The sequence below is a fragment of the Podarcis vaucheri genome, assembly GCF_965113315.1.
Source record: "Podarcis vaucheri genome assembly, chromosome: 13".
Taxonomy (NCBI): domain Eukaryota; kingdom Metazoa; phylum Chordata; class Lepidosauria; order Squamata; family Lacertidae; genus Podarcis; species Podarcis vaucheri.
In genome coordinates this window covers 34,767,382-34,794,984 of record NC_138751.1, presented here as the reverse complement: position 1 = coordinate 34,794,984, position 27,603 = coordinate 34,767,382, and the positions used below count along the sequence as shown (strand labels likewise).

Sequence of the window (27,603 nt, the reverse complement as noted above, 5' to 3'; positions counted from 1 at the left end):
TATAACCGGTGGCTTATTGACTCGTGTGCACATTTCGTCTCCTTCCCGCTTCTATCTTGGGAGGTTTTGTATCCTATCATCAATAATGCATCGTATTTTATAAATCCCAACCAGTGCTCCATACTGTGTTTTCTCTCTCTTCCTTTTCCATATTACAAGGGTGGGGGGGACACAGCTTGGGAGGTGAAGGATGGGGGGGGAGGGAGCGTTGGAGGGGAGGGAGGAAGCTAGGCGCGGATTGGCTCTGCCCGAATCACGTGGACCCGAGTCACATGGCCAAGGGAGGAAAAAGGGGGTCCTTTTTGGTGTAAATCTGGAGTCTAATTCCGTAATATATCACGGTACCTCGTAAAACCGACACTAAAACGTCCCGGCCTACAAATCACCCGGCCAGATTATGAGTTCATTGTATTATGCGAATGCTTTATTTTCTAAATATCAGGCCGCAAATTCGGTTTTCCCCTCCGGAGTGTTTCCTGAGCAAACTTCTTGCGCATTCGCTTCCAATGCCCAGCGCAACGGGTATGGCTCGAGTTCCACGGCCTCTTTCGCTGCTTCCATGCCTGGTCTGTACCCCAATGGGGGAGGCATGCACCCCCAAGCCCCCGGCATGTATTCCAGCAGCTACGGGCTGGAAGCCGCCTCTTTCAACATGCACTGTTCCCCTTTCGAGCAAAACCTCTCCATGATGTGTTCGGGAGACGCGTCCAAGTCCAACTGCAACAAAAGCGACCAGAGAGACGCGGACTTGCGGCACGAAAACAACTTGCGGATATATCCTTGGATGAGAAGCACAGGTGAGAGTCCTCTGAGGTGGGTGGGTGGGGAGGGGGCGAGGAAACCTGGGGGGAAAAGATGCTATAAATGATTTTGGTGGGAGGGAAGTTGTGTTTGGGGATGTGCGGACGGGGGGGGGGAGGGAAGAGGATGGTGCTGCGCTCTCCTTTTATGACGTTTGCCTCCAAAGGAATGAATCTCTCTCTTCTCTCCTCTCTTTCTCTCTGAGACCCCCCCTCAAGGAAGCAACCCTTTCATACATACATACATACATACATACATACACAAACAAACAAACAAATAAGCAGCTTAAATATTTATTAGCTCGGCTGCTCCTGCTGCGGGCTTCCTCTACGCGAAGGAAGGTAGTGTGTTGGGATTACAGAGCTGTACGATAATAATAAAAAAGTGGGGGGGGGAGAAAAGGAAACCCACCCTTCAAGTCTCCCCCCCCTCCCCGCGCCATATATGCATATGTTTATTTATTCCTCAGCGGTTCCAAAGAAAGGAAACTTGGGAATAAGTTTCCATGGAATACGGCTCAGGGCGTTGTGGTGGGTGTCGTTTGGTTTTGCTGAGGGTGGGGGGGGCTGTATACAACGTTAGCCCTTACTTTCAGTAGACCCATTGGAATGAACGGGCCTGTCTGTGTGCGTCACGTCCATTCATTTCAGTGGGTCTCTCCTGAATAGGACGGACGTTGGACACGACCCCAGGAAGAAGAAGAAGGAGAAAGACGCAAGGAGGGAGGCAGGAATCGAGTAGGGGCCGGGCAAGACAGAGGAGTGTGCGGTTGTTGTCCTCGTTCCGCGATATTAAGAGTTTCGCTTAATTTGCTCAAGCACCGCTGCTAAGTCGACATTCCTTCGGAACTGGAGTTGCCAGCAAACATGTCGCCCGTCTCTTCCCTTCGCTCTTCATCAGAACCTGCGGGGGCCCCCGGGGAATTAAATGACTTCTTCTGGAAGAGGAAATCGGAAGGGAATTGAGTGATCAAAGGAGAAAGCGGAGGGGCGGGGGCGTACAGTATATCTGCCCTACTCAAATTTGCTTGTGGCACTTAGGAGCAGAAGCGTGGAAAAAAGGCTGCAGTTCTATACACCCAACTGACTTGGTAGTAAGTTTTACTGAACTCACGGAGACTTACTTCTGGGTAGGGGTGCACTGGGCTGCACTGTAAGTGGCTGGTTTACATTTGTGACTCTGGTGGGGCGCCAAAGGTTTCTGTAGCAGGAGGGCAAATACCTCGGGCTTGTTACATCTAGTCCCCCCCCTCCCACCAACCCCAATTGTGTGTGAATCATTGACAAGAACCAACCCTGTAATCAATCTGTCTGTCTTTCTCTCTGTCTGCTCTTGGCATTATTCTTAAAGCCAACCTGGGACATTTGTTTTCCTTCTAAATTTGCCAAGGCACCTTACGAAACAGAGAGGGGAGGGGGGTGAACCCACCGCAAAATGGTGTTCGATGCACAAACCTGCTTACTCATATAAGATGCCCATAAGCCTATTGAATGATGCCAATGCCCATCTTATTACGAGAGCGACAGAGGGGCCAGATAAACATCACCTTGTCTGCTAAGGCTTAGGTGATGCCTACCTCCACAACCAGCTCTAATTGACACCAAATCCTGCAACGGCACCAGTAGAAACGAACATTTTAATAGGAGCAGCCACAATCAGCTTTGCTGGATGAAGGTTTTCGAGTTGCACAGAATGCTTCTTCAGGCTTGATGTTCCAGGGGAAATTAATCAGAAATGGAGAAATGTAGTGCTAAGTCTCACTTAAGCCTGTAGACGCTTGGGTCTTAAGTTACCTGAGAAAAGCAGGATGGGGGTAAAACATTGGAAGATGGGGCTATTGAGCTACCCACCCCCACCCCCCACCTGATGTGAAAGGGATTGCAGGTGTAGGAAAGACTTCTGCTGGCCTTCTAGCAACTGAGCAAATTGTAATGTTTTCATTTTGTTACCAGCGTTTGTATTAACAGGATGCCCGTGCCCACTGGCGTTCTTGCTAGCCAGTTCCCTGTTTGCTCTTTCTCCAAGGCTGACCACAAGCGCTTATAGGTAGCTGGGAAATGTGGGGAGATACTTCTGGAAAACCTTCGCAACACTTCCCCGTCCTCCGGACACGCTGAGAGCAAAGGTGTTGTGGTACGACTAATAGTATAGAAAAAAAGGGCAATGTGAGGGAGGGCGCAGGGCAATGAAGAGTATTTTGCCAGTGGCCGGTTGCTAAATCCTTTATTATTATTTAATTGCATGGCAACACACACAAATAGCTAGAAGATGAACAGGTAGAAATATATCTGCTGCAAAATGTAGGGCAGTTAGGTTAGGAGCCCTGGGTAGTGGAAATTACTGAAGGAACTCTACCAACCCTTCCTCTCGCCCACCCCGTCCACATCCCCTGCGATTTGCCAGGCAAGTCCTCTGATAGTGTGATAAAGGAGTTATCTTTAAAGACACATCGTCTGCGACGCAGCTTTTTAGTACTCTTAGGAGGGCGAGAGCAAACATTCCAGGCCGGGACCATATGCAGATTGCAGCAAAGCAGACGTGGAGCGGGGGGGGGGGGGAAGAGTGGGAAGGAAAGAGGCACATCAAAGCAAAGTTCTCAAAGACCTAGCCTAATAGGTTGATTTCTTCTCCCTTATTACCTGATCCATAAACTGTGGTTTACAGATGATATATCAAAGCGCATATTTTTGTGTGTGTGTGCGCGCGGGTCTGGAGTGGAGTGGTGGGAGACACGGTTTAGAATAACCCTCTCCTTTCTCCCCACTTCATTTGAAACACAGTGGTGAAGGGTTGGGGGGGCAGGAAGGAGGGGGCAGAGTGTCGTGTGGGTTGGTTAGGTGCTGAAAAGGACTCCCAAGCTCTGATTGCCGTCTGTAGAAGACGACGCGGTATTGTTGCTAAGGGTGGCTTCCTTGCCAGTTCCCAGAACTTACATCGGCCTGAGATCCAGCTAGAGAAGGTTCTTCCCCCGCCCGCCTCCCTCTCTTCTCCACCCCCACCCCCAACCTTCCGTCTTTCTTGTCTGCTGTTGGGTTGGATCTGGGCGATTCCGTTGGCGAAAAGAGAATGTGTCTTGGTTGCCCTATTCAAGAGAAGTTTATGGTGCTCCCTTCAACAGATTTTACAACCCACATTCCACAGACATCTTATCCCCCCTCGCCTTTTCAGCCAGGCGGACTTTTCTACGACTCTTTTCTTGAACAGAAGACTATCGCCGCCGCCCCGCCGCCCCCTCCCCCCCCCTCTTTTTTTGTAAAACAGCAAACACTTCTCAAACCTCCAGAAAGTTTCAGATGAATGATGTAGCCTCCTTTGGCTGGACAGAAAAATCTATCTGCTCAAAAGCAAGAGTATCGATTCGGTTACGGGATCGTACCCACAAGCGGACTCTAAGAAATGACAGGAAAATTGATTCCTGGTTTGAATTCAGATTCTTTGGAGGCCCGTGTAAAATAGTTGTGGTCAGTGACATGCACGCCTCTTCCTTTGAGGAGTTCCCATGTCCACATACTTTGTCCAGCTTCCGAATTCCCTAATGGAGGGGAGACCAATTTTTCTAGATACTCGGAGAGAAATAAAACACAAGTTGAATTAGGAAGGAAGTAACATTACCCGCGCATTAGCGTTGCTGGCTTCCAGAAGCTTACCAGATGTGGAGATGTTTCCAAGGAATTTAAATCCATTCCAATATTTGCTGCATGATTAAGAATTAATCTCACACTTTTGGAGAAGGGAAATAACCTTTTGATAATAATACTTTCTCCACACGCATAAATCTCAAGTATGGGGGTGGGTGGGTTTGAGGTGTGTGAGATATTTAAAAACATCGGGTTTTGCTTGGGCAAAATGTGAAGCAGTAACAAACGTCCTAAATCCATTATGCTTGAAGTCCTAGGCATCATTTACCCGAGGAGAGGTCCCATTACACTCAATGAGACTTACTTCTGAGTAAACAGGGGACAAGCTCAGTCTTCGCAGCTGATGTATCTTGAGAATGTAGAACTGCAAATCTAAAAGGCTACAATAAAGCCTTTGGGAGGAGGCATTCTGGTAATATCCATAATACGTAATGTTACTCTTCCTTTTATTTCGAGAAGAATCGCTTGCTAGTCCGCACAGGCAAAAATAACTTATTCTTGAGGTGACATCCTGTGCGCAATCCTGCATGTCTACTCAGAGTTAAACCTCACTGAGTTCAGTGCGACTTACTCTCAGGTAAGCCTGTATAGGAGATCGCAGCCTACAGAGTAAGGTTACAAGCCTAACCTTGTCCTGTTGTATTTAAAGGGGCTTGCTTCAAGGTGATTGGAGATAGGAACGAATTTAACGCGGACAATCTTTTGTGGGTTATGATACAGTACATTCCTTCCTGAGTTAAACTCTAAATCCAACCTTTATTTTAAAACAAACAGACAAACAAACAAACAAACAAACAAACAAACAAACGCTTCTTGTTATAACAAGGCAGACTTAATTTAATTCGAATTGACTTGACCAGTACAAGTGGGCAGTGAATCCGGTAGGGATAATACAAATTAAGAAGAGAGAATCACAAAAGAAGCAGCGAGCGAAAGGGAACTGACGAGATTCTCATTTATTGTTTCACAGGGACTGACCGGAAGAGGGGACGCCAGACGTACACCAGGTATCAGACGCTGGAGCTGGAGAAGGAATTCCACTACAACCGTTACTTGACCAGAAGGCGACGCATCGAGATAGCCCACGCTTTATGTCTTACAGAAAGACAGATCAAAATCTGGTTCCAGAACAGGCGCATGAAGTGGAAAAAGGAAAACAAACCCGCAGGCCCCGGATCAAACGTCCCAGAAAAACCAGATGCTGAAGAAGATGAAGAAGAGTGAAGGGGGAAGAAGGCGGGGAGAGAGTGAGAGTGAAAGAGAGAGAGAAAGAAAAAGAGAGAGCGAGTGAGTGAGTGAGAGAGAGATGTTGGTGAGAAGAAGCTTCAGCAAAAACTGAACTGTACTGTCCAGAAAAAATAAAAGGAAGAAACGGAATTAAAAAAAAGTGAACCAATAAAGACTGTACATTAAACAAGAAACGAAAACATCTAAGCAAAACTGAAAACAAACAAAAAAAATGAATGGTTTATTCTGTTTCTCGACACTTGGAAAACTACCTATATTAACATTTCTCTGCTTTGTTTTTTGTACAACAAAAATGAATAATAAATCTACCTATTAAATGTCTCTTTAGAAGCAAATATAGATAATGTTTTGTTCCCCTGTGTGGGTATTCATATAGTCCCAAGTATTTGTAAATCTTCCTGTTTAAAGAAAAGGGAGGGTCTTTTTCCCCCTTCCCTAATGTAACTTTTTTTTTTATTAAGAAAATGGTATATGAAGTGAAAATGTGGACGTGGTTAGCACTTTTTCTTAGAAAAACGTATGAAGGGAACACAACGCTTAACATTAAGACGACTGTTGTACATAATTCTAAGAGATTTCCCCCTTTCTATTCTCCCCTCTCCTCTTCGTAGATTTGTGCCTCTACGTCTGGTTACCGGTGCTGTATTTTTATTTTTCCTTATATTTTCCTTTTGCTTGTTTATTTTTTATTTTTATTTTTGGGTTGGTGTATATTTTTACATGTTGGACAATGGACCACTTCCTTATTGCCGTTACTAGAGGATCTGAAAATTAATATTGTGCTGAGTAAAACTGATGTATATGATAGGTAGCAAATAATTTAATAGTTGGCCAAGCCTTTTTATTCGTATTCTGTGATTACTATGCGTAGAGAGAGGGAAAAGAATCATTAAAAAAGAAAATAACCTTACTGAATAGACTGAAGTCGTGTCCATTAATGGGTTTTTCTTCATTTTGGGGGAGCTGGGTGGATGGGGTCAGTCGCTCCCTGTGAGCAGAATCCATGGGAGGGGGCGATGGTTCTTGTAGAAGTCCTTTGTCATGCGCAGCCCCTTCCTTGTTTCACTTGCGCAGGAGACCTTCCTACTGGATTGTGGCCTGAGTGAGCGAATCTTAAAACGTAAAAGAAAGGGGGGGATTTTTCTACTTGCAAACTATATTCATGCCGTCTTTCTTATTTCCTTCAAGGTGCGCGGTATGTGTGTATATATTCAGATATGTGTATGCTTGCATGCATATATATATATACACACGCACGCACACACATATCTTAATTCTACCGTAATAACATACAACTCTGTGTTGGCCATACAACGTTATCCACTTCTAGGAGAAAGAACCGTGACTAAGAATGTAAGACGAGTTGCGTCTATTTGATGATTACATCGGTGGACCATCCTTCCCGCTTTGATCTTTCCAGTCTCCACATAAGCAGGAAAAGAAGAAATAACAGCATCAACAACAACATAAGACTCCCTCGATTTGAAAAAGCGAAGCCACCGTCTTAGTAGCATTGGGTGTGCTTCCTTGTTTTGCGTTTTTATCGCCTTATTCGGCCTTTTTTATTATGGGAAAACGTCGCTTCCATCATTAGAGTCAAGTAACGCTCAACATCAAAACAAATATAAAATTAAATGGAAGCAATTAAACGCAGGAAAATAAACAAGGCAAAAACCATATTAACCAATTTCGGGCCCTTTCAACACGTCCTTCTGTTTTACACGTTACACTTTCACAGAATCTAGCAGTTGGGATGTTTCAGTGCTCAGGGATGTGTTGTGCATGGGTGTATTCACCCTTTTTAAAAAAATTATACCCCGCCTTTCAACCTAGGGCACTCAAGACGGCTAACAATACAGCCAACAATGAGAAATATATATAATAATATATAGATAGGTTAATAATATATAAAGAGACACCTGCCCGTTGCGACAAAGAATTTAAAATAAAATGGACAAAAAATACATAGAATTTTTTGAATTGTTTTCTTTCCTTCGTTCTTTCTTCCTTTCCTCACACAATAAAATTGAACTGCAAACCATTTACAAACGTACGCACACGTGTGTGTGTTTTAGTTTTATTTTGATAAAAAAATCCTTCCACAAGAGTGTATTTTCCCCTCAGAAATAAAAATATTTTTCAAATAAACAGGAAGGTTTCTGCTATGCTAACCGTATTTTTTCAGAAAGATATTCCAGGGAAAATACTTCCCAATGTCGCTCGAAACGGCGTTCTGAGAGTTTGAAGAAGCAGAAATATAATTAAATCATCTCTCTCTCTGCCTATATCTAGCTACCTATCCATAGAACAAACGCACACAGAGAGATAAACATACACACAAATAAATAATATATGTGTTTATAGAGGTATATGCGTGCAGTATTTACTATATGGACAAACACAATACACGCGTAGATAGAATTAGCATAGGTTTACGCCATGGCTGGGTGGTTTATATAGGGATATATGCACAATCACACGAACGTATGTGTTTGTGCGTGTGTGTGTGTGTTTGGGTGTCTCCTTTAAAACAGGTCATATTTGCAGCATCCCCCGTCCTTAAAATAAAAAGGTCGGTATCCCCACAAAAGCGGAAATGTATATTTCCTTCTCTAGCAATGCAGATTACTGCAAAAGACACCTTTTGCGGCGGCAGAAGCGTGTTCTAGAACAGCCGAACCGCCCACCTCGCCAGATTTTGCTGCATTGGACCAGTACTATTGTTTTCGTGGCATGTACCACTGCGGTAGTGGACGTTTCCGAGCGCACTAGTGCGCCTGTGCATATACGCCTGCCTGTTTTTTCCTCGCTTCCTTTTCTATAGATGCGCGTAAGCATGCATACTTCCGCACACACCTATACAGAAACGCCCTACACGTATATCTATATACATATATGCATATACATATATATATATATATGCATGCATACACACATAGTTACAAGCTGGTATATGTACGTGTCCACACATCTCTCTCTCTCGGATACTACCTGGGACCTTCAATTATTTTAAACTTCGACTGGGGGTGTGGAGGGGAAGAAAATCAACATTTTAATTTCTTGGGCAATTCCCGCAAGGGAAATCGAACAGCGCTAAGAGGAAAGCAACAATATAAACAACAACCAGATTGAACTATAGAGCGACATATTTCGACCTCCCCCACTCCACACAAAAAACCACACATTAAAAATAAACCGGAGGTGCACCACCCCCTTCGTCATTAAAGACTACAGGTAAATAACACAATTGCAGAAACCTGAAGCTCAAGGATGTTGCCTGAGGTCTGCAATGCACTTGCAATTCTTTAGTCTTACAAAAGTACGTTCCTTTAACCTTTCCTATATAAAGGCTTGTGCAAGACCCCCTGCCGGGAATGTGGAGGGGGGGGCGCAGAATCTTTGCATATTCTTCTCTTTGGGGGTTTTTTTAAAAAAGAAAAGATGGCGGCTGAGAAAAAGACTGCTGTTAAAGCAGTCATGAAGAAATGCAATAAATTCCTTGTTGTTTTATGAAAATTTACAACTTTGTGATAGAACTTTATGAGTGGCTGGGTTCTGCGATTGGCCAGAGCTGGTCATGTGGACTGCTAACCGTGAACATGAACTTTTTATGATTTCCCATGTGGTTATTCTACCATTCTTTTGGCCGCTGTACCTTGGGTCGGATCACTGTCCTCTGTAGGACTCTCGCCTCTTTTTACATTTTTTTTTTACTTTCATGTATAAGCTCGATAGGGCTAAAAATAGAGGAGAAGGGGAAGCGCACGCACACACATTACACACGCACGCACACACACACATCTAGGAATGAGTTCAGATTGCTAATATTATCGATCCTCCCTCTTCCTTTCCTAATCCTCTGTGTTAAATTTCCGTAGTGATTTTTTTTATAATTTTTTGGGGTGTTGTTGTTGTATGCCTAGTGATGGAGAGGGAGAGGGAGAATCTGTACCGGATGGAGGCTTGTGCCATTTTTCAAAGAGGGAAGTTACTCCATTTTCTGTGCAAAAGGACTCGGCAAAGGAAAAGCTCTCCGAAGTCGCAATGGACGGCTATCAGGTTGGGACAATATTTGTCAGCTTACACATTAAAAGCAAACGCAATCCTGTCCCCCTCCCTCCTCCTCTCCACCTCTTCTTCTTCCTCCTCCTCCCTTAATCCACAGAACGACGGGCGGCAAAAGGTAAGTGAATGTATTTATATTTTATTCGAGTTTATCTTATTATTATTTTTTATTCTTTTCTTTTAAAAAAGAAAAAGGTTGCACATACGGTTTTGCCTTTCCCTTTCTATCTTAAATAAGGCTGTGGGGATGCAGGAAAAGAAATAATGCATAGTATGGAAATAGATATTAATAAATGTACATTTTGTAAGGTATAGAGGGAGGGAGGGAGGGAGGGAGGGAGGGAGGGAAGGAAGGAAGGAAGGAAGGAAGGAAGGAAGGAAGGAAGGAAGGAGAGGGGGAGGGAGTGCAGTTGCTGCTAAATAATATTTGAAATATTTATGTCACCTGGACTGGAGGTCTAAGGAGAATAGCTGAAGGGAGCTGCATAGTCAAGACTTAAAAATAGAAAAATTACAACCCACCCACCCTTAATTATTACCCTACTCCTTTAAATCTATTCCTCTCCCAACGAAGAACGATCTAACCAGACTTGCTTGTCATCGAGTACATCCACTCAATTTAGGAAGTTTTGCACAGAGGCCAGTTCGACGAGGTGCTTCCCTCCAGGGTGTACGGAGACGACATAGGCGATTTCTCTTCGAAGGAGCTGTTCTGTACAATGGAAGCGGGTGGGTGGGTGGGAGGGAGAGCGGGGAGGGGGCAGAGGAAAGACAAAGATAATAAAAAAAATTAATAACGAAAAATAGTAATACTAATACGCAATGACTTTATTTTACAATAAAGAGGGATTATATTCGAAAACCCATAAAATAAAAGATTACGAGGACAGGAGACTGCCATACGCTGTTATATGGTCTTTCTAAAAAAATAATAATAATCGGTATATGTGAGTATTAAAAATAATAGTTTACATGTGTTTAATATGTTTTGTCTGTGTGTTCCTTCGGCGTTTTAAACACTGGTTTTTCCTGTGTTTAGGTAATTGAGAATGTGTTGTATAAAAGGAGAGAATCGTATACACTGCAATTGCTACACCTGTTTTGGAAATTGGGGTGGGGGTGAGAGACAGGATATTTTGAAATATTTCATACCCTTTTTACTGTGGTTACCAGTACTGTGTTCATGTTTGTGCTTAAAAGAAAGAAAGAAAAAAAGAAACCTGGATATTATTATTATTTGAAAATACGAGTGTTGCATGCACAACCGGTCGGTCTCCTGGTAAATTTCGTATTGTGCAGTTAGGTAACGCTTGTGAATTATTATTTTTAAAAAAACTGTGCACATTTTCTAGCATGTTAACCTTTTGTTTGTTTGTTTGTTTCTGAATATAATTTCGTTGGAAGCATATCGCAGCTAGGGTGAAAATCATAGAGAAAGTTGAAAAGTTGTGGATAAAATTCGTTCTGCATTTTTCATACGTAACTATGCCCAGTCGTCGTTTTGCATGCCCTTTCTCCTTTCCTGCGCCCCTCCTTTCTACCCATTTTAAATATTTGAGGCTAGAATTTTTTTATTTTATTTTTACCCAGTAGGTCTTACTGGTCTTATTAGATGATCTGCCCTTTGTAACTCAACCTCTGCTTCCCTACCTTTAGAGCTCCTGCTCATCTCTCTCAAGGGGGGGGGGCTTGTTAAGGGGAGCTTCCCGGCGGATTGTGCCCATTTATATAAAGCCACTAATTAATGAATTCCTATCGGTTAAACACTACCAAGTTGTTTATCTCCCTCCCCCTTCCTATAACCCCCCCAAAAAAAATATCAAAGCAGCTATTTCTCTTTATTTTGTCTTAGGAGTTGGCTTTGCAGCGTCTCAGCTTGCTCATTCTATGCTGTTTGCTGCCATCTACCGTCCAACAGAGGAACGATTCGTTTTTTGTTTCCATGTTTTACAATGATTAATTTCCCATGAAAACTAGTTTAAGTAGACCAAGATTTTCATTTTCTACAGTTAATATGTTTTTGTCATGTAATGGATTGGACATGCCTTACACATTCTGGAAACGGAGCTGGAGAAAATTCCCATCCATCTCTCCGGGTATATAGCTCGCTCATCATTGTAGACTAGGCTTCTTTTAGTGTTTTAAGTCGTGTGAAATACTTTCACAGCTTTCAGATTTTAGCATTAACATTGCGAGATGGGGAGGGGGGCTTGTGTGTCTCTGTGTGCAGAAAACCCACTGAACCTTCTTTAACACGAGGAGCTAGTTCTTGAGTTTTGGTAAGTTGATAAAATCGGGTACTTTTCTCGGCGTCTTAAAATAAGTGATTGTTCCTATCAAAGTTGCTTCTGATTATTTCTCTGCTTGAAGTTATTTATGTTTGTCTTTACTTCTGCTCGCATGATCAAATATCGAATGGTGAACTGAAGCTGGTGTATATATATATGTATATTTGTAAACTGAAAATGAAGGATATTCGCATGTTACAGTGCGTTTAGAAAGAACAATTATTCTCTTCACACTTAACACTATCAGAAACTGGGGGGGTCGTATTCTAGAACTACCTTTGCTTCTACTAACACAGAACGCAATCCTCCCGGAGGATCTGCTACGAAAACGTCGTTGGCATAAATTGGGCTTCTGCGCCAGAGAACTTTCTGGAAGATTGTGCCCATATTCCTTTAACCCTGACGCCCCCACCCCACCCCAAATACAGCCAGCTGACCTCCACATTCCTATCTGGCTTTGTTGTTTAAAAATCTGTTTAAATGCTATTTCTCATTATTCCTTTACTACCTTTACTTTTGGAGGGAAAGCAAATCAAGCAATATGGCGGTCGTTTTGTGTGCGGTCGGTTGTGGGTTTGTTTGCTTGCTTTTTTAAAATAACACATTAAAAACTTTACCCCAAAGACTCATTTCCCATTTTTGTTAATTATTAGCTCAACTCTTTTGATAAAACAATGACGGGTGCCCTCCCTCTTTTTAGTCCTATGTGATCCCATTAACAATATTATTATACACTGCAGGGGAAGTTAGGTAAATTAAACGTAAATGACTGGAAATTAAGTTTCAAATGGCTGCCTGCTTGGAAAGAGCGAGAGGCAGGAGAGTATATATATAGATATAGATATATATAGATATAGATATGCCTTCAGAGTTCATTGTCTTATACATGGCAACAATGCGGGAAAACATCACTTAGATGGAATTGCAGTAAGGCTATATATGTGACAAAAGGAAGGCTCTCTCTCCTGTGAATAGTTTTATGATCCTGAATAAAAGCAGGAGGCTATTCAGTCCTGTGTGTATCTGTGCTAGTGTTTAAAGGCCGGTCTTCAGTTTATGGTACCAATTTAAGTCTCCTGCCCAAAAGTCCTGCTGGCTTCGCACTTCTCTATGCTGCTGAATTACAACCTCCACGTTAAATACAACAGCCAGATACTCCTCCTTTTCTTTTCTGGTTAAGAAGAATTTCTCGCTTTGCCTAGGTTGCAGATTTCTGGGCTGCTTTAACTTCGCTTAAACTTCTGCCTCCCAACAAGGCATTCCGAGGCCTGGTGTCTGCCCAGAGAAATATTTGGGTGTTGTTTTAATCCCCTCATTTATCTGTCTCCCCCCCCCATACACACACACTCCCCCCCCCTTCTGCTTTGTAAAGTTGGCTGGTACTATGCAGAAGAGGCAGGAATGAGCGGAGAGGAAATGGTGGGGTGGGAAGCAGGAACCTGGAGCACCCCCCCCCCTCAGCTACAGAGCACCAGCTACACACGTTGTAAATAAGCCCCTTTAATCTTTATTTATTCTTTGCCATTTGAGTTATGCCACACTTTGGTCAAGATGGATTCTCCAAGCTAAGAGAAAGCATGTTAGGTCTCTACAGCAACAACAGGCTACAGAGGAGAGTTTATTTGGGTTATAGAAGGCTGGCGGGTGGTTTTCCGAGCGTAACATTGAAAACTGTAGGCCCAGTGTTGAAATCTTCCTACAGACCTACGATTAAAACTCTAATAGTGCCATAGCCCAAACAACAACAACAACAACAACAGTAAACAACAGCACATTCTCTTTGTAAGGGTTGCTGCTTACAGGCAGAATGGTTCACACGCAAGAACAAATATTTATTACCCAACTATTTTTAATTTTTTTTAGAAATACCCAAGCTAAAGTTAAATAAAACATTATCCCATTACCCATTGTGACCCCAAATACTTTCAAGAATCCAGACACTTCACTACAGAAGACCGAAGTTGTTGACTTATAAACAATATTCTCGCTCATAAAATCCCCAAACTTCCTTTTGATTCCATAGGCTTAAGACCTGTTATACTATAAGTTCCAAGCCACCTTTCCCTTTAAAAGTCATTTTTAGAGAGTGATTCATTCTTTACAAATGAATCATTAAAAGCTCTTAAATTAATGTTCATCAGTTAAATTGAAGAGCAGTCCTTCCTTGCAAGGGAGGGAAGCATTTGAACGATGAGTAAATCATTATTAGGAGACGAGTTGCTATTAATGACCTTTTATATATATAAAAAGAGAAAATAGAGTTTTTGCAAAATGAACATTAGAGATGATCCGAATTGCACGGATATGTAAGAGGAAAGTCTATTGAGTCACAAAGAGGCGTAAAAAATAGATTTGCATCATATTATAAATGGGATTCAGTGTACTCGTCTCCAAACCCAGCGGATCATAACACTTTCCAAAGTAATATTATAAAAAGTTAAATGCAAGTAGCATATTTACTCACTTATTTAACCACCAAGTAGTCAAACTTCACATCTTAATCCATACATTCTTATTCACATGTGATATATGCATGTTTCTAAACAAGAGTTTTAAAGGTCGTGCTCTTTTTTTTCAAGTAAGAGGGGAGGGGAGCGGTTGCTTAGGTCCACTTTTCCTGCTCTGCTCCCGTTCCCTTCTGCTTTTCCACGCCAATAAAGCGGTTCTATTTACAGTTCGGATGCACTCTGTACACAAATTGAGGGAGGAGAACCTACAGGGGAAATCTGTTTGTAAGAGAGAGCTTTAAAAACAAAACAAAAAAACCCCCACCACCCATTTCCTTTGCCTGTTATTTCCTTACATTCTCAGGGAGTGTTAAAACCGCACGGGCTTCCTTGTCATTAAAGCCTAGGCTCCCAACAAATTAAATCGTAATCCGGTACCATTTCACGAATGCTAAACCCTCGACCGAGCAAATTCACATTGGCCATTCTAAAGGGATCACGTTGCCATGTAAATCTGATCTGAGAGCAATTGAGTGTATGTGTGGCGGATAATTCCTGCGAGCAGATTACAGCGTCTGTAATAGAGGAGTGATAGATAGGTGGATTGGATTACAACTTTCATTTGTCCAAATTGCAGTGCTGACCTCTACATTCGGATAATCAGAAGTTGGGATAAACTGGAGAGGTTTGTTTTATTTGCGTTTGCATGGATGTGCAAGGTGGGGGGAGCACGTATGGTTGTTGTGTGGTGGTTTGGTTCTTTTTTGGGGGGGAGTGCCTGGCAGTTACCAGAAGCTGGTAACTGGACAGCTTGGAGACATGGTTATGAGATGACAGTAATTGGCAGCGAACATGAGAGAAACTGGCAAATTACAGTTCCCTTATGAAACACGAAGTTGAAGTATTTAAAAATATTTCTTGAAATACACAGTTGTTCACATTCAAAATAATACAAAACAAAGTGGTGGTCTTGGGGAGTTAGGATTAAATTATATGGCATTACTGTACCAATCTGAAGGCAGGACGAACTAGTGGTTCGCCATGCAGAAAGGTTAGCGTGGGAAGAAGCCACGAAGAGAAATGCCCAAACTTCAGCCATTTGGGCAACTCTTCCAGCTCACTCGTCCATTCATTCATTAGTTTAAAAACACAATATCAGAATGGCACCGAATTCTGAGCGAGTTTCATTTATCCCTGAGTTAAACCTGTGCCGAATTGAAAAGAAAAAACAAAACTCCAAGGCACAAAGTAGACACAGACAATATTTTCTGCCGGCTCACCTCTATCGACAACACGGGCACCATCTAGCAGATGACCATTCCCAGCTGCCTTAAATATTTTTCTCCCCGATGCCTGGTGATCAATAAGGAGTGTTGTTGGCCGTCAGACCAACCGCTGCCCTTAACTCTAAGCTGTCCAAAGACCCGGCCTTAACCACAAAAACGCAAGAGGGCACCGTTCTTGAGAGATATGCGGGAATATCGTTCTAGCTCAGCTCCATTCCCACCCATTCATCTGCCGGACTTTATATAAAGGTACCGCAGGAACTTAAAAGTACAGGGTTTGATTAGGACCCTCGTGACAAAATACGAGTGTGAGTGTGTAAACACACACAGTCTTTCTCTCTCTCACACACACAAGCCATTCAATTCATTAGGATCCTTTATGGAGGGAGACACGAAACCATTTTTCTCCATCCGTCCCCAGGAGGTGGCTTAAAGTTCTTATTTTTTTAAGACGCTCCATAATGAACAGCCCTATAACCCTCTCCAAAAGTATACCAAGATCGGTCGAACTTTTTAATCTAGCGTTCCTCTTCTTCGTACATATGCTTCTGTATTAATTTATAGCTCCCCTCCCCCTCCCCGCCATATTCCTGTAAAAACCCAAAGGGTGGGTGGGGTGGGGGATAATAACCTCTTCCCCCAACCAAAACACGCTGGAAATTACCAAACTTTTCCAGATGAAACGAATTCCTTTTTTTATTTCCTTTTCCCTCGTGTCCACGACAGCAGCAATGATAGAATCAGTTCTCATTTGTTTTATTCTTCTTGTCTTTCCACCCTCTTCCTCCTCCTCCTCCTGCATTTATTTATTTATTTTCTTCTTTAAAAGAAAAAGAAAACAACAGCCAAAGGAAAGTCCAATTTTTAAAATCGATTTATCTCTTCCTCCCCCCCCCATCATTAGTATGTGGTTAAGAGGGAGGGTGTCTATCTGTGTTATGTGGGGGCGGAGGGGGCGCGCGTATCTGTTGTTCAAAAGTGATGGTGTTGGTGGCAGAGATGCTTTCGCTGGTTTGTTCTAGGGGGGTCCCCTGTGCAAAGCTAGCCCCTCTAGGGTGCGATTTCGCAGTCTTCGACTTCTGCTATTGGTCAGCGCGTGATCAGATGGTTCTCTTTCCTTATGTCCCTGGTTGGCACGCGGCCATCCCCCTTCAGCTAAAACCCAATCTCCCATATACTGCTAATAGCTAAACCGCTTGGACTATAAAACGCAACAAATCATAAAGACCAAGGGAAAGAACAGACGCTGTTCCTCTGCATTATTATTATTATTATTATTATTATTATTATTATTATTATTTCCAATGAGTTCTTATTTTGTCAACTCTACTTTTCCGGTGAGCTTAGCCGGGGGTCAAGAACCGTTTCTGGGACAGCTCCCCTTATATTCCACGGGGTATGCGGACCCTTTAAGGCACTACCCTGCCACTTATGGAACTGGGGGTGGGGGGGTCCCGGATAAAGGTTACCCGGGAGCGCCTTACTACCAGCAAGCCAACGGAGCTTACAACCGGAGCCCAGCCTGCGATTACGGGACATCTGGTTTTTACAGAGAGAAAGAGACAGCCTGTTCTCTTTCGAGTTTAGAGGACCCTGTTCCGTTCGGCCAGGAGCAAGTCCGGAAGTCAGATTGCTCCCAGAACAAACACGCTTTCGGGGAGAGCGAAGATCAGAAGTGCTCCACGCCGGTGTACCCCTGGATGCAGAGGATGAACTCCTGCAACAGTAAGTTCCTCTTTTCTCTATGTTCTCTGTAAGGATGATCAGACAGACAGACAGACAGACGGATAGATAGGTAGGGAGGGTTCCCTTTCACCTCATCTCTATCTGAACAGGAAACGCTGCCCTTCTCGTCTCAGCTTCCAGACAACGGGAAGCAGAAACTTTCCTCAAACTTTTATCCTACTTAGATCATAACTTCCATAACGAAGGTTTGAGTGTATGTGAGTGTGTGCGCGAGTGTGTATACATATATATTCTTTGCACGAGGATCCTTTCAGTGAGTTCGTTTCTTTAGCCAACTTTCTGTTATCTGGGGAGGTACGGAGATTATTGATTGACCGGCTCTGTCTTGTGGAAGGCAATGTTAGCTGTCACTCAGGAGGAGTGATTTAGAGACGTGTCTTGTGTACTTACACACACACACACGATGCAATCCATATCACACTGAAGTCCCCCCCCCAATTGAATTTAATGGACTTGGTTTTAGCCCCCTTCTCATATCTCCCCCACACACACACACACACCTTGGCCAATTCATATCCCAGAGAGTGTATTTCTATAACTCAGCCAGTTGAATAATGTCGGAAGGGCTTAAATATTTGAAAGGAGGGAGCTACATTTTTAATGAAACTCGCACATAATGAAATGCCTGTCTGGAGAGGAGTTGCGGATAGTTTCTCTTTCACTCACTCACTCACTCACTCATTCCCATACTCTCTCTCTCTCTCTTCCCCACCCCCACCCCTTCTTCTGTGATCGACCATGGCCCTCCAGGTGCTAGATTTTCCATGAAAACACATTCTTGAAAATGAGGTGGAAACAGCAGCCTTTCCTCCTCCCTTCTCTGTGTTTACACGTATTATACGTTGTCGATCTCAAAAATTCCGGAGTGGGCTGATGCTGGGCGGGGAGGGGGGAATCAATAAACTTACCTTATTGCTGAAACTCTGGAATCTATTCCAGTTACCGATAAAATACGCCGGGTGGGGGGTGGGGAGGGAAAACAGAAGAGAAGGGGAGAGGAGAGGAGGAGGAGGGACCCAGTACCTTGCAAGTTTTACATAACAGAAAGGAACTGCCCCAGAAGTAAACTGAAGTAAGGGTAGAAAGGGAATTCATGATCTCCCATGAATTCTGTCCGGAAATAAGTGCATAAAGGGGAGGCAAACGCCTTAGCAACTCTCTCAGGACAGAATCCTGCAAGCCTTTCCACTGCGACCCTAAAAACACATTAGCTGGGAAGCTAAGTCTCATTGATTTCTATGCGCCATTACTTCCCAGTGGCACCTCGATCCTGAGCTCATTTACTTTCCAGAAAGTCTTACTGCTTCTCTTCGGTAGGGTTTTCCTTCCAAGCTTTTAAGTTGGCTTTGGGGGACCACAAGCTCTAAGAGCAACGCGTTCCGCTCCCAAACAGCATTATTCCAAAAGTAAAATCTCGCGGAGCCCACTGGGGTTTACTCCCAAGGCAGTATGCATAGGACCGCAGCCTTAGCCCTCCGTGAACTCCGCTCAGTGGGGGCACTAGAGTCCACAAGGCAGGGAAGCGCAAGGGTGGGTGGGTGGGGGAAGGGTGGGTGGACCTTTACTGCTGGAGGAGCTAAGCTCCATAGAACAGGAACGGCAAGCTTTCGAGTTACACAGATCTCTTCTTCGAGGTGTTTATCATCATTATTTTCTTTTGAAAGGATTGCATATGTTGATTGGCCAGGCTGCAAGTTTTGAAGCTCAGCCTTTTGGGAGGAGGGTTGGGCCTCTCCAGAGAACATGCTTATGCATGGGGGCAATGTCCCCACACAACTACAACCCAAATGAAGTGCAGGGTTATTTTGGAAGACCTTTCGAAAGCATCAAGTGAAGGCAACCCAAACTGAGTTTCTGTTTTCTTGTACGCATCTTCATTCCTTCATTCCTTTAATTTCCTATCCTTCTGGAAGTTTACGTGTACAATGAGGGCCTTTCGATGGGAGAGATTGGAGGACTGGGATACGGTGGGGGGGGGGCACAAGGAGAGGGGAAGTGAAGAGAACACCTTCTCTCCCTCTCTCTTACGCAACGCACACACACAAACTGGTTAGCCTAGTAGCCATTGTCATGCATATTTGAAGCTCCGAATAAATGTCCAACGTCCTTTTCAACCAACCCTTGTTTTCCTCCCGTCGTAGGTTCCTCTTTCGGACCGAGTGGCAGGCGAGGGAGACAGACCTACACCCGTTACCAGACCCTGGAGCTGGAGAAAGAATTCCACTTTAACCGTTACCTGACCAGGCGCCGCCGGATCGAAATCGCCCACGCGCTCTGCCTGACGGAACGCCAGATCAAGATCTGGTTCCAGAACCGAAGGATGAAGTGGAAAAAGGAAAACAAGCTACTCAACTCCACTCAGCTGAGTGCCGAGGAAGAAGAGGAAAAAACAACGGAATGAGAGAGAGATTGCAGAAGAAGGAGGGAGAGAGAAGGAAGACAGCGAAAATGCCAACGGTTGTGAGGGGCTCCCAAAAGGGCAAAAATAAAAGGCACAGCGGAGACACACATATTATTTTTTTTTTTTTTTTGAAAAATACCCGAGACTGTATGGAGGTGTTGGCCCATCTTCCTCATGCACCCTCTCTCGCATCCAGTAATCTGTCGTGTCATAATCAAGATTCTAGTCCAGTTTATTTCCCTGTTCTTTCTATTGGCCCTTCCTCTTCCCCGCCCCCGTACCACAAACGGATTTTTTTTTTAGGGTGTCCTTCTTAGGATTCTTGCTAACTCTTGTATTTAAATGGAGGTGCTGCAATATATGTGTCAGATTTTTGGGGTTGTTGATTGTCTTCATTTTGTAAAACAAAAGTCTCATGCACGATTTTACTTCTATGTTGCTTTTTTAAAAAGGAAAAGAGTTAAACTAGGTTCTTTGACATTTAAGGGTTGCTGTTGCTTTTTTTTTTTAAGAAAAGATCTATTGAAAAGGAACAATTGCTACCTAAAAATATGGTGAAATAAAAAAAAATAGGAGGGGTGTTTTTGTTTGTTTTAATTTATTACACTTTTTGTACAGTGTTGTGTTTGTAGTTTGTGTTAGTTATGGAGATGGAAGTTCTCTAATAAACAGCAATCAAACATGTTGAGAAAAACACTTGGCACGTTCCTATTTTTAGGGTGTGCGTCCTCCTCCCCTCTCCACACTCACATATATACACACACACAAAAACACACAGAGAGATACTTCTTTCCTGAGGAATTGGTCTACCTACAGAAGCTGTGGGCTTGTTAGGGGGGAAAGGGAACAATAAAAAGCCCCGCTGCTTGATAGAAGTTCTCTCCCCTAACCTGAACAGCCAAGCAATTTTTTAAAGCTTTACAGAAGTTAGCGCTGAAAGATAGATTCGGCTCCTCACACCTCCCACTTCCAATACTCCTCAGCCTAATCTTAAATGAAAGACCTTTTCACCAAGAATATCTTGGAGTTGACATTTAACTTTAATATGGATATATTTTATTGTTACAGCACAAAAGAGTTATGAAGGGGGGGGAGCTCGCCGCATATATAATAAATCAAGGGAGCAGGCATAACTGTGCCCCCTCCCCAATCATACATCTGCTAGAAGATATCTAACATTTGTATAGCCGCCCTCAAACATTTGGCCCACTTCCTTTCAGCTCGTTCTCCCGCCACCGCCTGCTCAAACACCCCACAACTACGACTTACATAGAACTCAAAAATTATATTAAAAAGGTGGAACCACAAGCAGTTCGCACTTTTTTGTGTGCACGAAGCTGAAAGGGATATACCAGCAGGAAACTTAACGAATGATTGGAATACCGCTAATCTCTTTCAAGCAACATATATATATATATATATATATAACCGTACACCTCTCTCTGCCCACCCCATGTGCCTCCTTCCAACATTTCTTTATATTATTTTATTGCATGGCGCCATGCTTGCCATGGTTAGACAAAGAACAGTTTCCAGAGAGCTCCAGGATTACTTAGGGAAGCTTTGAAAGGCAGCTTTTCGCTAATTGTCATTGTCTCTCTCGTTCTGTGGAAGCAAGCGGTCTGCAACTCTTTCTGACTTGCTGTTATTCTGCAACCAAGTTTCCTTATTTTGTTTAAACCCCCCCTCCAAAAAAAATAAAGGATCGTGGATTATTATCTTACAGCTTTGGCCACCCCAAATTCACAGGTACCTCAACACCTCAAACCCTCCCCTCCCCAAATTATGGTATTAATGGCAGACATTTAAAAAAATCAATTCCAGCAGAAGCCTCGCAGCTGCAGGACACTTATCCTTATTGCTACTCTTTTCATTGGCCGTAATTATTATAATTATATGTCACTTTGAATATGGCTCATAATTTCCAATGGGTTCCAGGCTGACTTCTCGAAATTCCTGAGCGGTTCTTCGAGAAAAAAACAAAGAGAGGGGGAAAAACATTTCGGAAATGCTGGAGAAAGCAAAGGCTTTCATAAATCTGGGCCATTTATTTATTTATTTTTGCATTTTTCACTTCAGACCAAACGTTGGTTTCCAATTTTTAGGCTGTAGTCCGACACCCACTTACCTGAGAGTAAGCCCTACTGAATACAATGGGACTTCTTTCTGTGTAGGTATGAATAGGATTGCCCTTTTAAGTGGGGACAGCATTCTATTGTAACTGTTCATGTTGTGGGCGATATATGTCACTCAGGATATCACCAGTTATATGAATAAATACACAGAACTCCCTAATTTTTAAAGGGGATAGTCTTTCCTTTCTAATATCTAGGCAGCAAAGGTACTGAGATGTAGTAATAATAATAGCAGCAACAACAGCAACAGCAGTACTCCTGATTATGTGAACCAAGTGCAGTGCAAATAAGTGAAAAGCGCTCAGTTATTAGCACAGGTAGGTGCTGGTTTTGAGAGGCACGTATTCTTCAGGTAGGATTAGACTGCAGTGCTATGCACACTTACCTGGAGGCAAGCTCCACAGAACCTAGAGGGGCTTACTTCTGAGTAAACATGCATATAATGGGAAGAAAGCAGGGAGGGAAAGGCGGAACGGAAAAAGAGGAGCAGGCGTTTGAGTTTAAATTAGGATGGACTCTCTGGTGCGGCACCTTTTCTGACACCAACACAATAAAGGCATTGGGGTTATAATTTATTATCACAGCAGCAATTACCACCAGTAGTCATAATAATAGCAATGTTTTAATACACAAAAGCGCACCAGCGTGGAAGGAGGCAAACGGGGCTGTATTAGGGGGAAATGTTACCTTCAGAAATAACAAGATTTAAAAAGAGAAATAAAGATTCCGAAAGGACACTTTTGGGGAGTGTAGCGATTGAAGTATTTTATTTCTGTAAAAGGTGGGCACGGAATCAGAGCGCGTTACTCTTTCTTTTATTTATTTTTTTACAAACCTGGGCGAGCTTATCCTCCATGCCGGCTAACTCTTCCTTTGCCCAGTAGGTGGCGCAGTCCGCCAACAAGGAGCCACCTCTGCTTTCTGATTCCTCCCCCCTTCTTTCCTCCCCCTTTTGGAAGCCGCGCATTGACATGGGCCTAACGATTCTCGGATCGTCATTATTTGTAACCATAGAGCATGAATTGCCTCTTGAGGTCATCAGTGAGAATTTACGACTGGTCAACAAAAGCACGTGATTCCCAAACGCACCCCCCACCCCACCCCCATATTTGGCCGCATACATAGCAAAAACGAAGTACAGTGCATCGCTATAATTCATTAATACATCATAAATCCTCAAGCACAGGGGTTATAACGACCACGAGCCCCACAAATCAAGCCCTCCAAAATACAACCCAAATGAGTTCTTACTTTGTAAACTCGTTCTCAGGACGCTATCCTAATGCCCCAGACTATCAGCTGTTAAATTATGGGACCGGCAGTTCCATGAACGGATCTTATAGAGATCCAGGCAACATGCACGCCGGCTCTTATGGTGGATACAACTACAATGGGATGGATCTGAGCATCAGCCGTTCAACGTCCTCCTCCAGCCACTTTGCAACGGTTGGGGAGAGCTCCCGCGCCTTCCCTGCCCAAGCCGCGCCGGAGAGCAGGTTCAGACAGGCGTCGAGCTGCTCCTTGTCCTCTCCCGAGTCCCTCCCTTGCACCAGCACCAGCAGCAGCACCAGCAACAACAACAACAACAACAACGGCGGCGGCGGCGGAGGCGGCGGCGGCAGCGGCAGCAGCAACGGCGAGAGCCATGGAGGCAAAGCAGCCTCTTCTTCCCCAGCCGACCAGGCAGCCTCGGTCGGCACGGCCAACGCCACCAGTTTCACAGAGATAGACGAAACCAGCGCGTCCTCGGGAACTGAAGAGAGCGGCTCCCAAGTCAACAGCAACGGCGTCAGAGCTCAGGCAGAGCCCATCGCCACGTCCACGCCAGCCACAGAAGGACAGAGCCCACAGATATTCCCCTGGATGCGAAAACTTCATATTAGCCATGGTACATGCTCCTTTTAAAAATTTGCATCTTTCTATCTATCTACTTCTCTCTCTCTCTCTCTCTCTCTCTCTCTCTCTTTATATATAGGAATATATATGAAATATGTTATTGGCAGGGCAGACAGGGAATGGGGGATGGGAGGTGGAAATGGAGCACAATCGCCTGGGAAGACAGCCTCGGTGTGTCTTTTTATGGCTTCCCTTTCTGCTTCCCATCAGAAAGTGCCTTTAGTTATTTTTTTTTAATTAATTTAATTTAAAAGGGAGGGAAAGTCTGATTTAGGAGAGGTTTTCTGAAAATGTTTCCCTCTTGAAAAAATAAAATAAAATAACGCAGACATAGCATGGTATCTGGGTGACAGGACCTAGTGCTAGAAGTAACCACATTATAATATTCAGAGACGTGAGAATAAGAGTAGTCGTGGCAGCAGTCATAATGGGCTTTTAAAATACCAGGAGTTGAAAAGGTAGGGAGGAAAGGAACGGGTACACTGGTTTGTGGGGTAGAAGAAAAACAGTGCTGTTCGTGGGCACAGATGGGTCTGTCAAACATCTCCTCTTGCCGCCGCCGCCACCCCACATTATGGTGTCTGTTGTGACAATGTGGGATAATGGCAAACTCTTTCCCCCTCCCCTCCCCCACGGTAAAAACGGATGGACGTTGCCAAGGAGGATCTGAGCGGCAGAGTTCGAAGGGTGAGGGAATATCGACTCGCTTAACACGCCGATGCTAAATGCATTTGGGTGGAGAGAGGAAGCCCCAAGGATTTCAGCGTGGAAGTTGCTTCCAGCGAAGTGTAGCTAGCTAGTGTCAAGGGGGTGGGCAAGTCAGTTCCAGGGCGAAGGGGAGGCACGGGAACGTACGACCAAACTGGTAGTCCCTCGCCTCCCTTCCTCTCTGCTCGCCTGTGCATGTTTCCCCATTTTGATTATATTGGTATACAGCATAAGCAGAAAAAGACAAGGAGATACTATTAAGGCTTAGAGCGTCAGCGTCAGGCTGCCATCCTGTCCACCCCTTCCCTAGAAGTAGGCATTACTGAAGCCAGTGGGGTTTACTCCCGAGTAAACCTGCAGACGCTGGAGTTCTGGAAATGTCTAAACTTGCTATAGGGTCAAGGAAAAGGATGCCCCGCAGGAGGGGTTGGGGTGGGGATACTGGCACATATTTTTTTTTAAAAAATAATGGGTGGAATTCAGGTTCGGAGCTATAGAATCAAAATGAAGTCACGGAGAAGGGAATAAAGGGAAGGTGCTAAGGTGGTTGGGGCGTGATTTTTGCAAGTAAGCTGGGGTGAGCTTTTCCAACTAAGCAGGAAACTTGTCGAATAATCTCTCTGGCATAGTAGTAATAAAGACAAAGCTGAACAGAACCCAAAATGTTGTCCATGTATTATTACCCAGATATGACTGGACCGGATGGTAAACGAGCGCGGACGGCGTACACTCGCTACCAGACCCTGGAACTGGAGAAGGAGTTTCACTTTAATCGCTACCTCACCCGCAGAAGGCGAATAGAAATAGCCCACGCTTTGTGTCTCTCCGAAAGACAGATAAAAATCTGGTTCCAAAACAGGCGAATGAAGTGGAAGAAAGATAACAAACTCAAAAGTATGAGTTTAGCGTCTGGTGGCAGCGCATTCCAGCCTTAAATTATATCAAGGGGGGAATAGTAAGAAATAGAAGTGTGGGGCGGGGGGGGGGAGAAGTAAAGAAAGAAAGAAAGTGAGAAAGTTTAAAACTAAAACTAAAAAAAAAGCAACAGCCAGTCTTCTTTTTTTTAAGTTTGGAGTACTGTAAAGTGAAGCACTTTCCATTCAGCATGCTGTTGGTTGATTTATTATAATTATTGTTATTAAACAACTTCGGTGGTACTATTATTCCAGGACTGTGTCCTTTGCTACGATTTCCCCCCTCTAAATTAAAGTAAATAAAATAAAGTTATTTCCAGAGGCTTCTTTAATGCTTTAGGTGTTCTAAATGTTTGTGTCTGTGCTATAAATGACGCTTTCTGGAAAAAGCTAGCATGTTTTTTGTTTTTTTGTTTTTTAACGTGCTCTTTAAATGTTATAACTTATTTATAAACCACTGCGGAGAAGGAAAGATGGCTCCTTTAAAAAGTTTAGGCTTTGGGAGGAGAGCTTTCCTCCTTTCCTTCTTCTCCAGTCGGGCTATCCTGTACTTCAGTGTCAGAGGAAAAAAAATTAAAAACATCAACCACAACAAACTTTTTTTAAAAAAAGAAAAAAAAATTACAATATATCTATATATAAGCTCATGTATCTTTCTGTCTTTGGAATTGTCAAGTCTGTGATTTGGTTCATATTTCCTGGCCTTGTTTTGATCCTAGGCCAGTTCTGAAACTTCTTTTTTTTTTAAAATAAATGTGAGTGAAGTTCACTTAAAAAGGGTATACGATTGGACCAACCATAGTATGTTGAAAATGTTTGTAAATACTAGAAATACTTCTGCAGTGACTAATAGGAAGTTTTAGTGGGCAGGGTGAATTCAGTGTTCTGTGTGTCTGAAATGGCATTTGTCATGTTAGCTGCCTGTTCCCATCTTTGCCAAGAAGCTTTTCGTATCCGTTTGTAGCCTTAACTTGAAGTCAAATAAACGTTTCTCCTGACCAGAAAAAAAAACACCCACCATCTTTTGTGTTTCTTTATACCACGGCGATGGAAAATCTCGGCCCTAAAGTTACTCCTAAGCGAAATACAAACTTTAAAAAAAACAAAAACAACCACCACCACAGAAAATGTCTTCACAACCCGTATGGCCCATCTGCCAGGTTCTCCACCAGGACACTTCCCCAACCTTACGAGGGAAGGGTACAAAATCGCCTCGTTTCAGTCGGTGCTGTGGCTGAACAGGAAACACACAACCCAAAGGGGAAAAAGAAAGAAAGAAAACAAGCCAGTTGTTATGTTCTCAAACTTTGCTTCCTGTCTTATACACTCCGACCCTGACCACGTTTACTTGGCAATAAGACCCCCCCCCCCATTTATTCCAGTGGCCTTTACTTCCAAGTAACCGTGCTGAGAATTAGCAGCCATCAAGTCCATAAACCAAACATTTGGGAGAGGAAGTGAAGTGATCATAACATGAAACAAATGCCCTCTGAGCTGCAGAGCTAATATGCTATGAGCTGTTTTATATTCTTATTAATATTACTACTATATCCCTTCACATACAAGTACAAACACTCTCTCGCAGAGAGTCTTAAACTCAACACAGAAATGCACAGTTGCCTTAACTTTAGAATTGTTTTCATTACGCATAATTTAAACAACATCTTTGCGCCGACCTTTCCTTATTACTAGCCTGGGATTCTTCCTTCTCTTCCTTCCCTTAAACCAAAGCGCTATCAGTAAATTCTGTTTGTTGAAAAGAGGAAATAAATAGCTGCTGATCTCCTTAAATTATAATTTACAGCGTTCTCTCTCTCGCTGACTCTCTTGTACGAATTAAAATCGGTCTTGTGAACTTACCCCAAACTCTTTGGTTACTTCTTAAGTGGTTTTGAGAGGACTGGGATGTGAGTTGTCATTTCCAAAACAACCCATTTTCTCGCCTTCCCTTGAATACACAGAGTCTCTCTCACACACACACATATATTTTACCCATAGCAAAGTAAGTAAGTATACCAAAAGTGGCTGTG

At 43.4% G+C, this 27,603-nt stretch overlaps 4 protein-coding genes and 1 long non-coding RNA gene across 8 annotated transcripts in view; 4 read left to right on the top strand and 1 right to left on the bottom strand.

Moving 5' to 3' along the window:
- The first annotated feature begins 275 nt into the window (after positions 1-275).
- Positions 276-6,606, top strand: HOXB7 (homeobox B7). Its single transcript, XM_082197415.1, has 2 exons — positions 276-797; positions 5,410-6,606. The coding sequence occupies exons 1-2, from the start codon at positions 398-400 to the stop codon at positions 5,661-5,663; spliced, it is 654 nt and encodes a 217-aa protein (XP_082053541.1). The 5' UTR covers positions 276-397; the 3' UTR covers positions 5,664-6,606.
- LOC309517852 lies at positions 3,032-27,603 on the bottom strand. 3 transcript variants are annotated; one of them, XR_014213275.1, is made up of 4 exons: positions 27,434-27,603; positions 10,279-10,464; positions 6,599-6,799; positions 3,032-4,364 (listed from the first exon to the last, which is right to left on the bottom strand). It is a non-coding gene; the product is annotated as an uncharacterized lncRNA (long non-coding RNA). The 3 variants fall into 3 exon arrangements; XR_014213276.1 differs by lacking the exon at positions 3,032-4,364 and adding an exon at positions 5,520-5,640 and having other exon boundaries at positions 27,434-27,601; XR_014213277.1 differs by lacking the exon at positions 3,032-4,364 and adding an exon at positions 5,520-5,640 and having other exon boundaries at positions 10,347-10,464; positions 27,434-27,601.
- The window catches only part of HOXB3 (homeobox B3), an 88,317-nt gene continuing 67,528 nt past the window's right edge, over positions 6,815-27,603 (top strand). For both annotated transcript variants that reach the window (XM_082197345.1, XM_082197339.1), the window contains exon 1: positions 6,815-9,870. The gene's annotated coding sequence lies outside the window, so the exon portion shown is untranslated. The remainder of the gene's footprint in view (positions 9,871-27,603) is intronic.
- Positions 16,034-20,619, top strand: HOXB6 (homeobox B6). Its single transcript, XM_082197411.1, has 2 exons — positions 16,034-17,498; positions 19,661-20,619. Exons 1-2 carry the CDS (start codon positions 17,078-17,080, stop codon positions 19,918-19,920), a joined length of 681 nt encoding a protein of 226 aa, XP_082053537.1. The 5' UTR covers positions 16,034-17,077; the 3' UTR covers positions 19,921-20,619.
- On the top strand, positions 23,041-26,586 carry HOXB5 (homeobox B5). Its single transcript, XM_082197387.1, has 2 exons — positions 23,041-23,943; positions 25,347-26,586. Exons 1-2 carry the CDS (start codon positions 23,295-23,297, stop codon positions 25,592-25,594), a joined length of 897 nt encoding a protein of 298 aa, XP_082053513.1. The 5' UTR covers positions 23,041-23,294; the 3' UTR covers positions 25,595-26,586.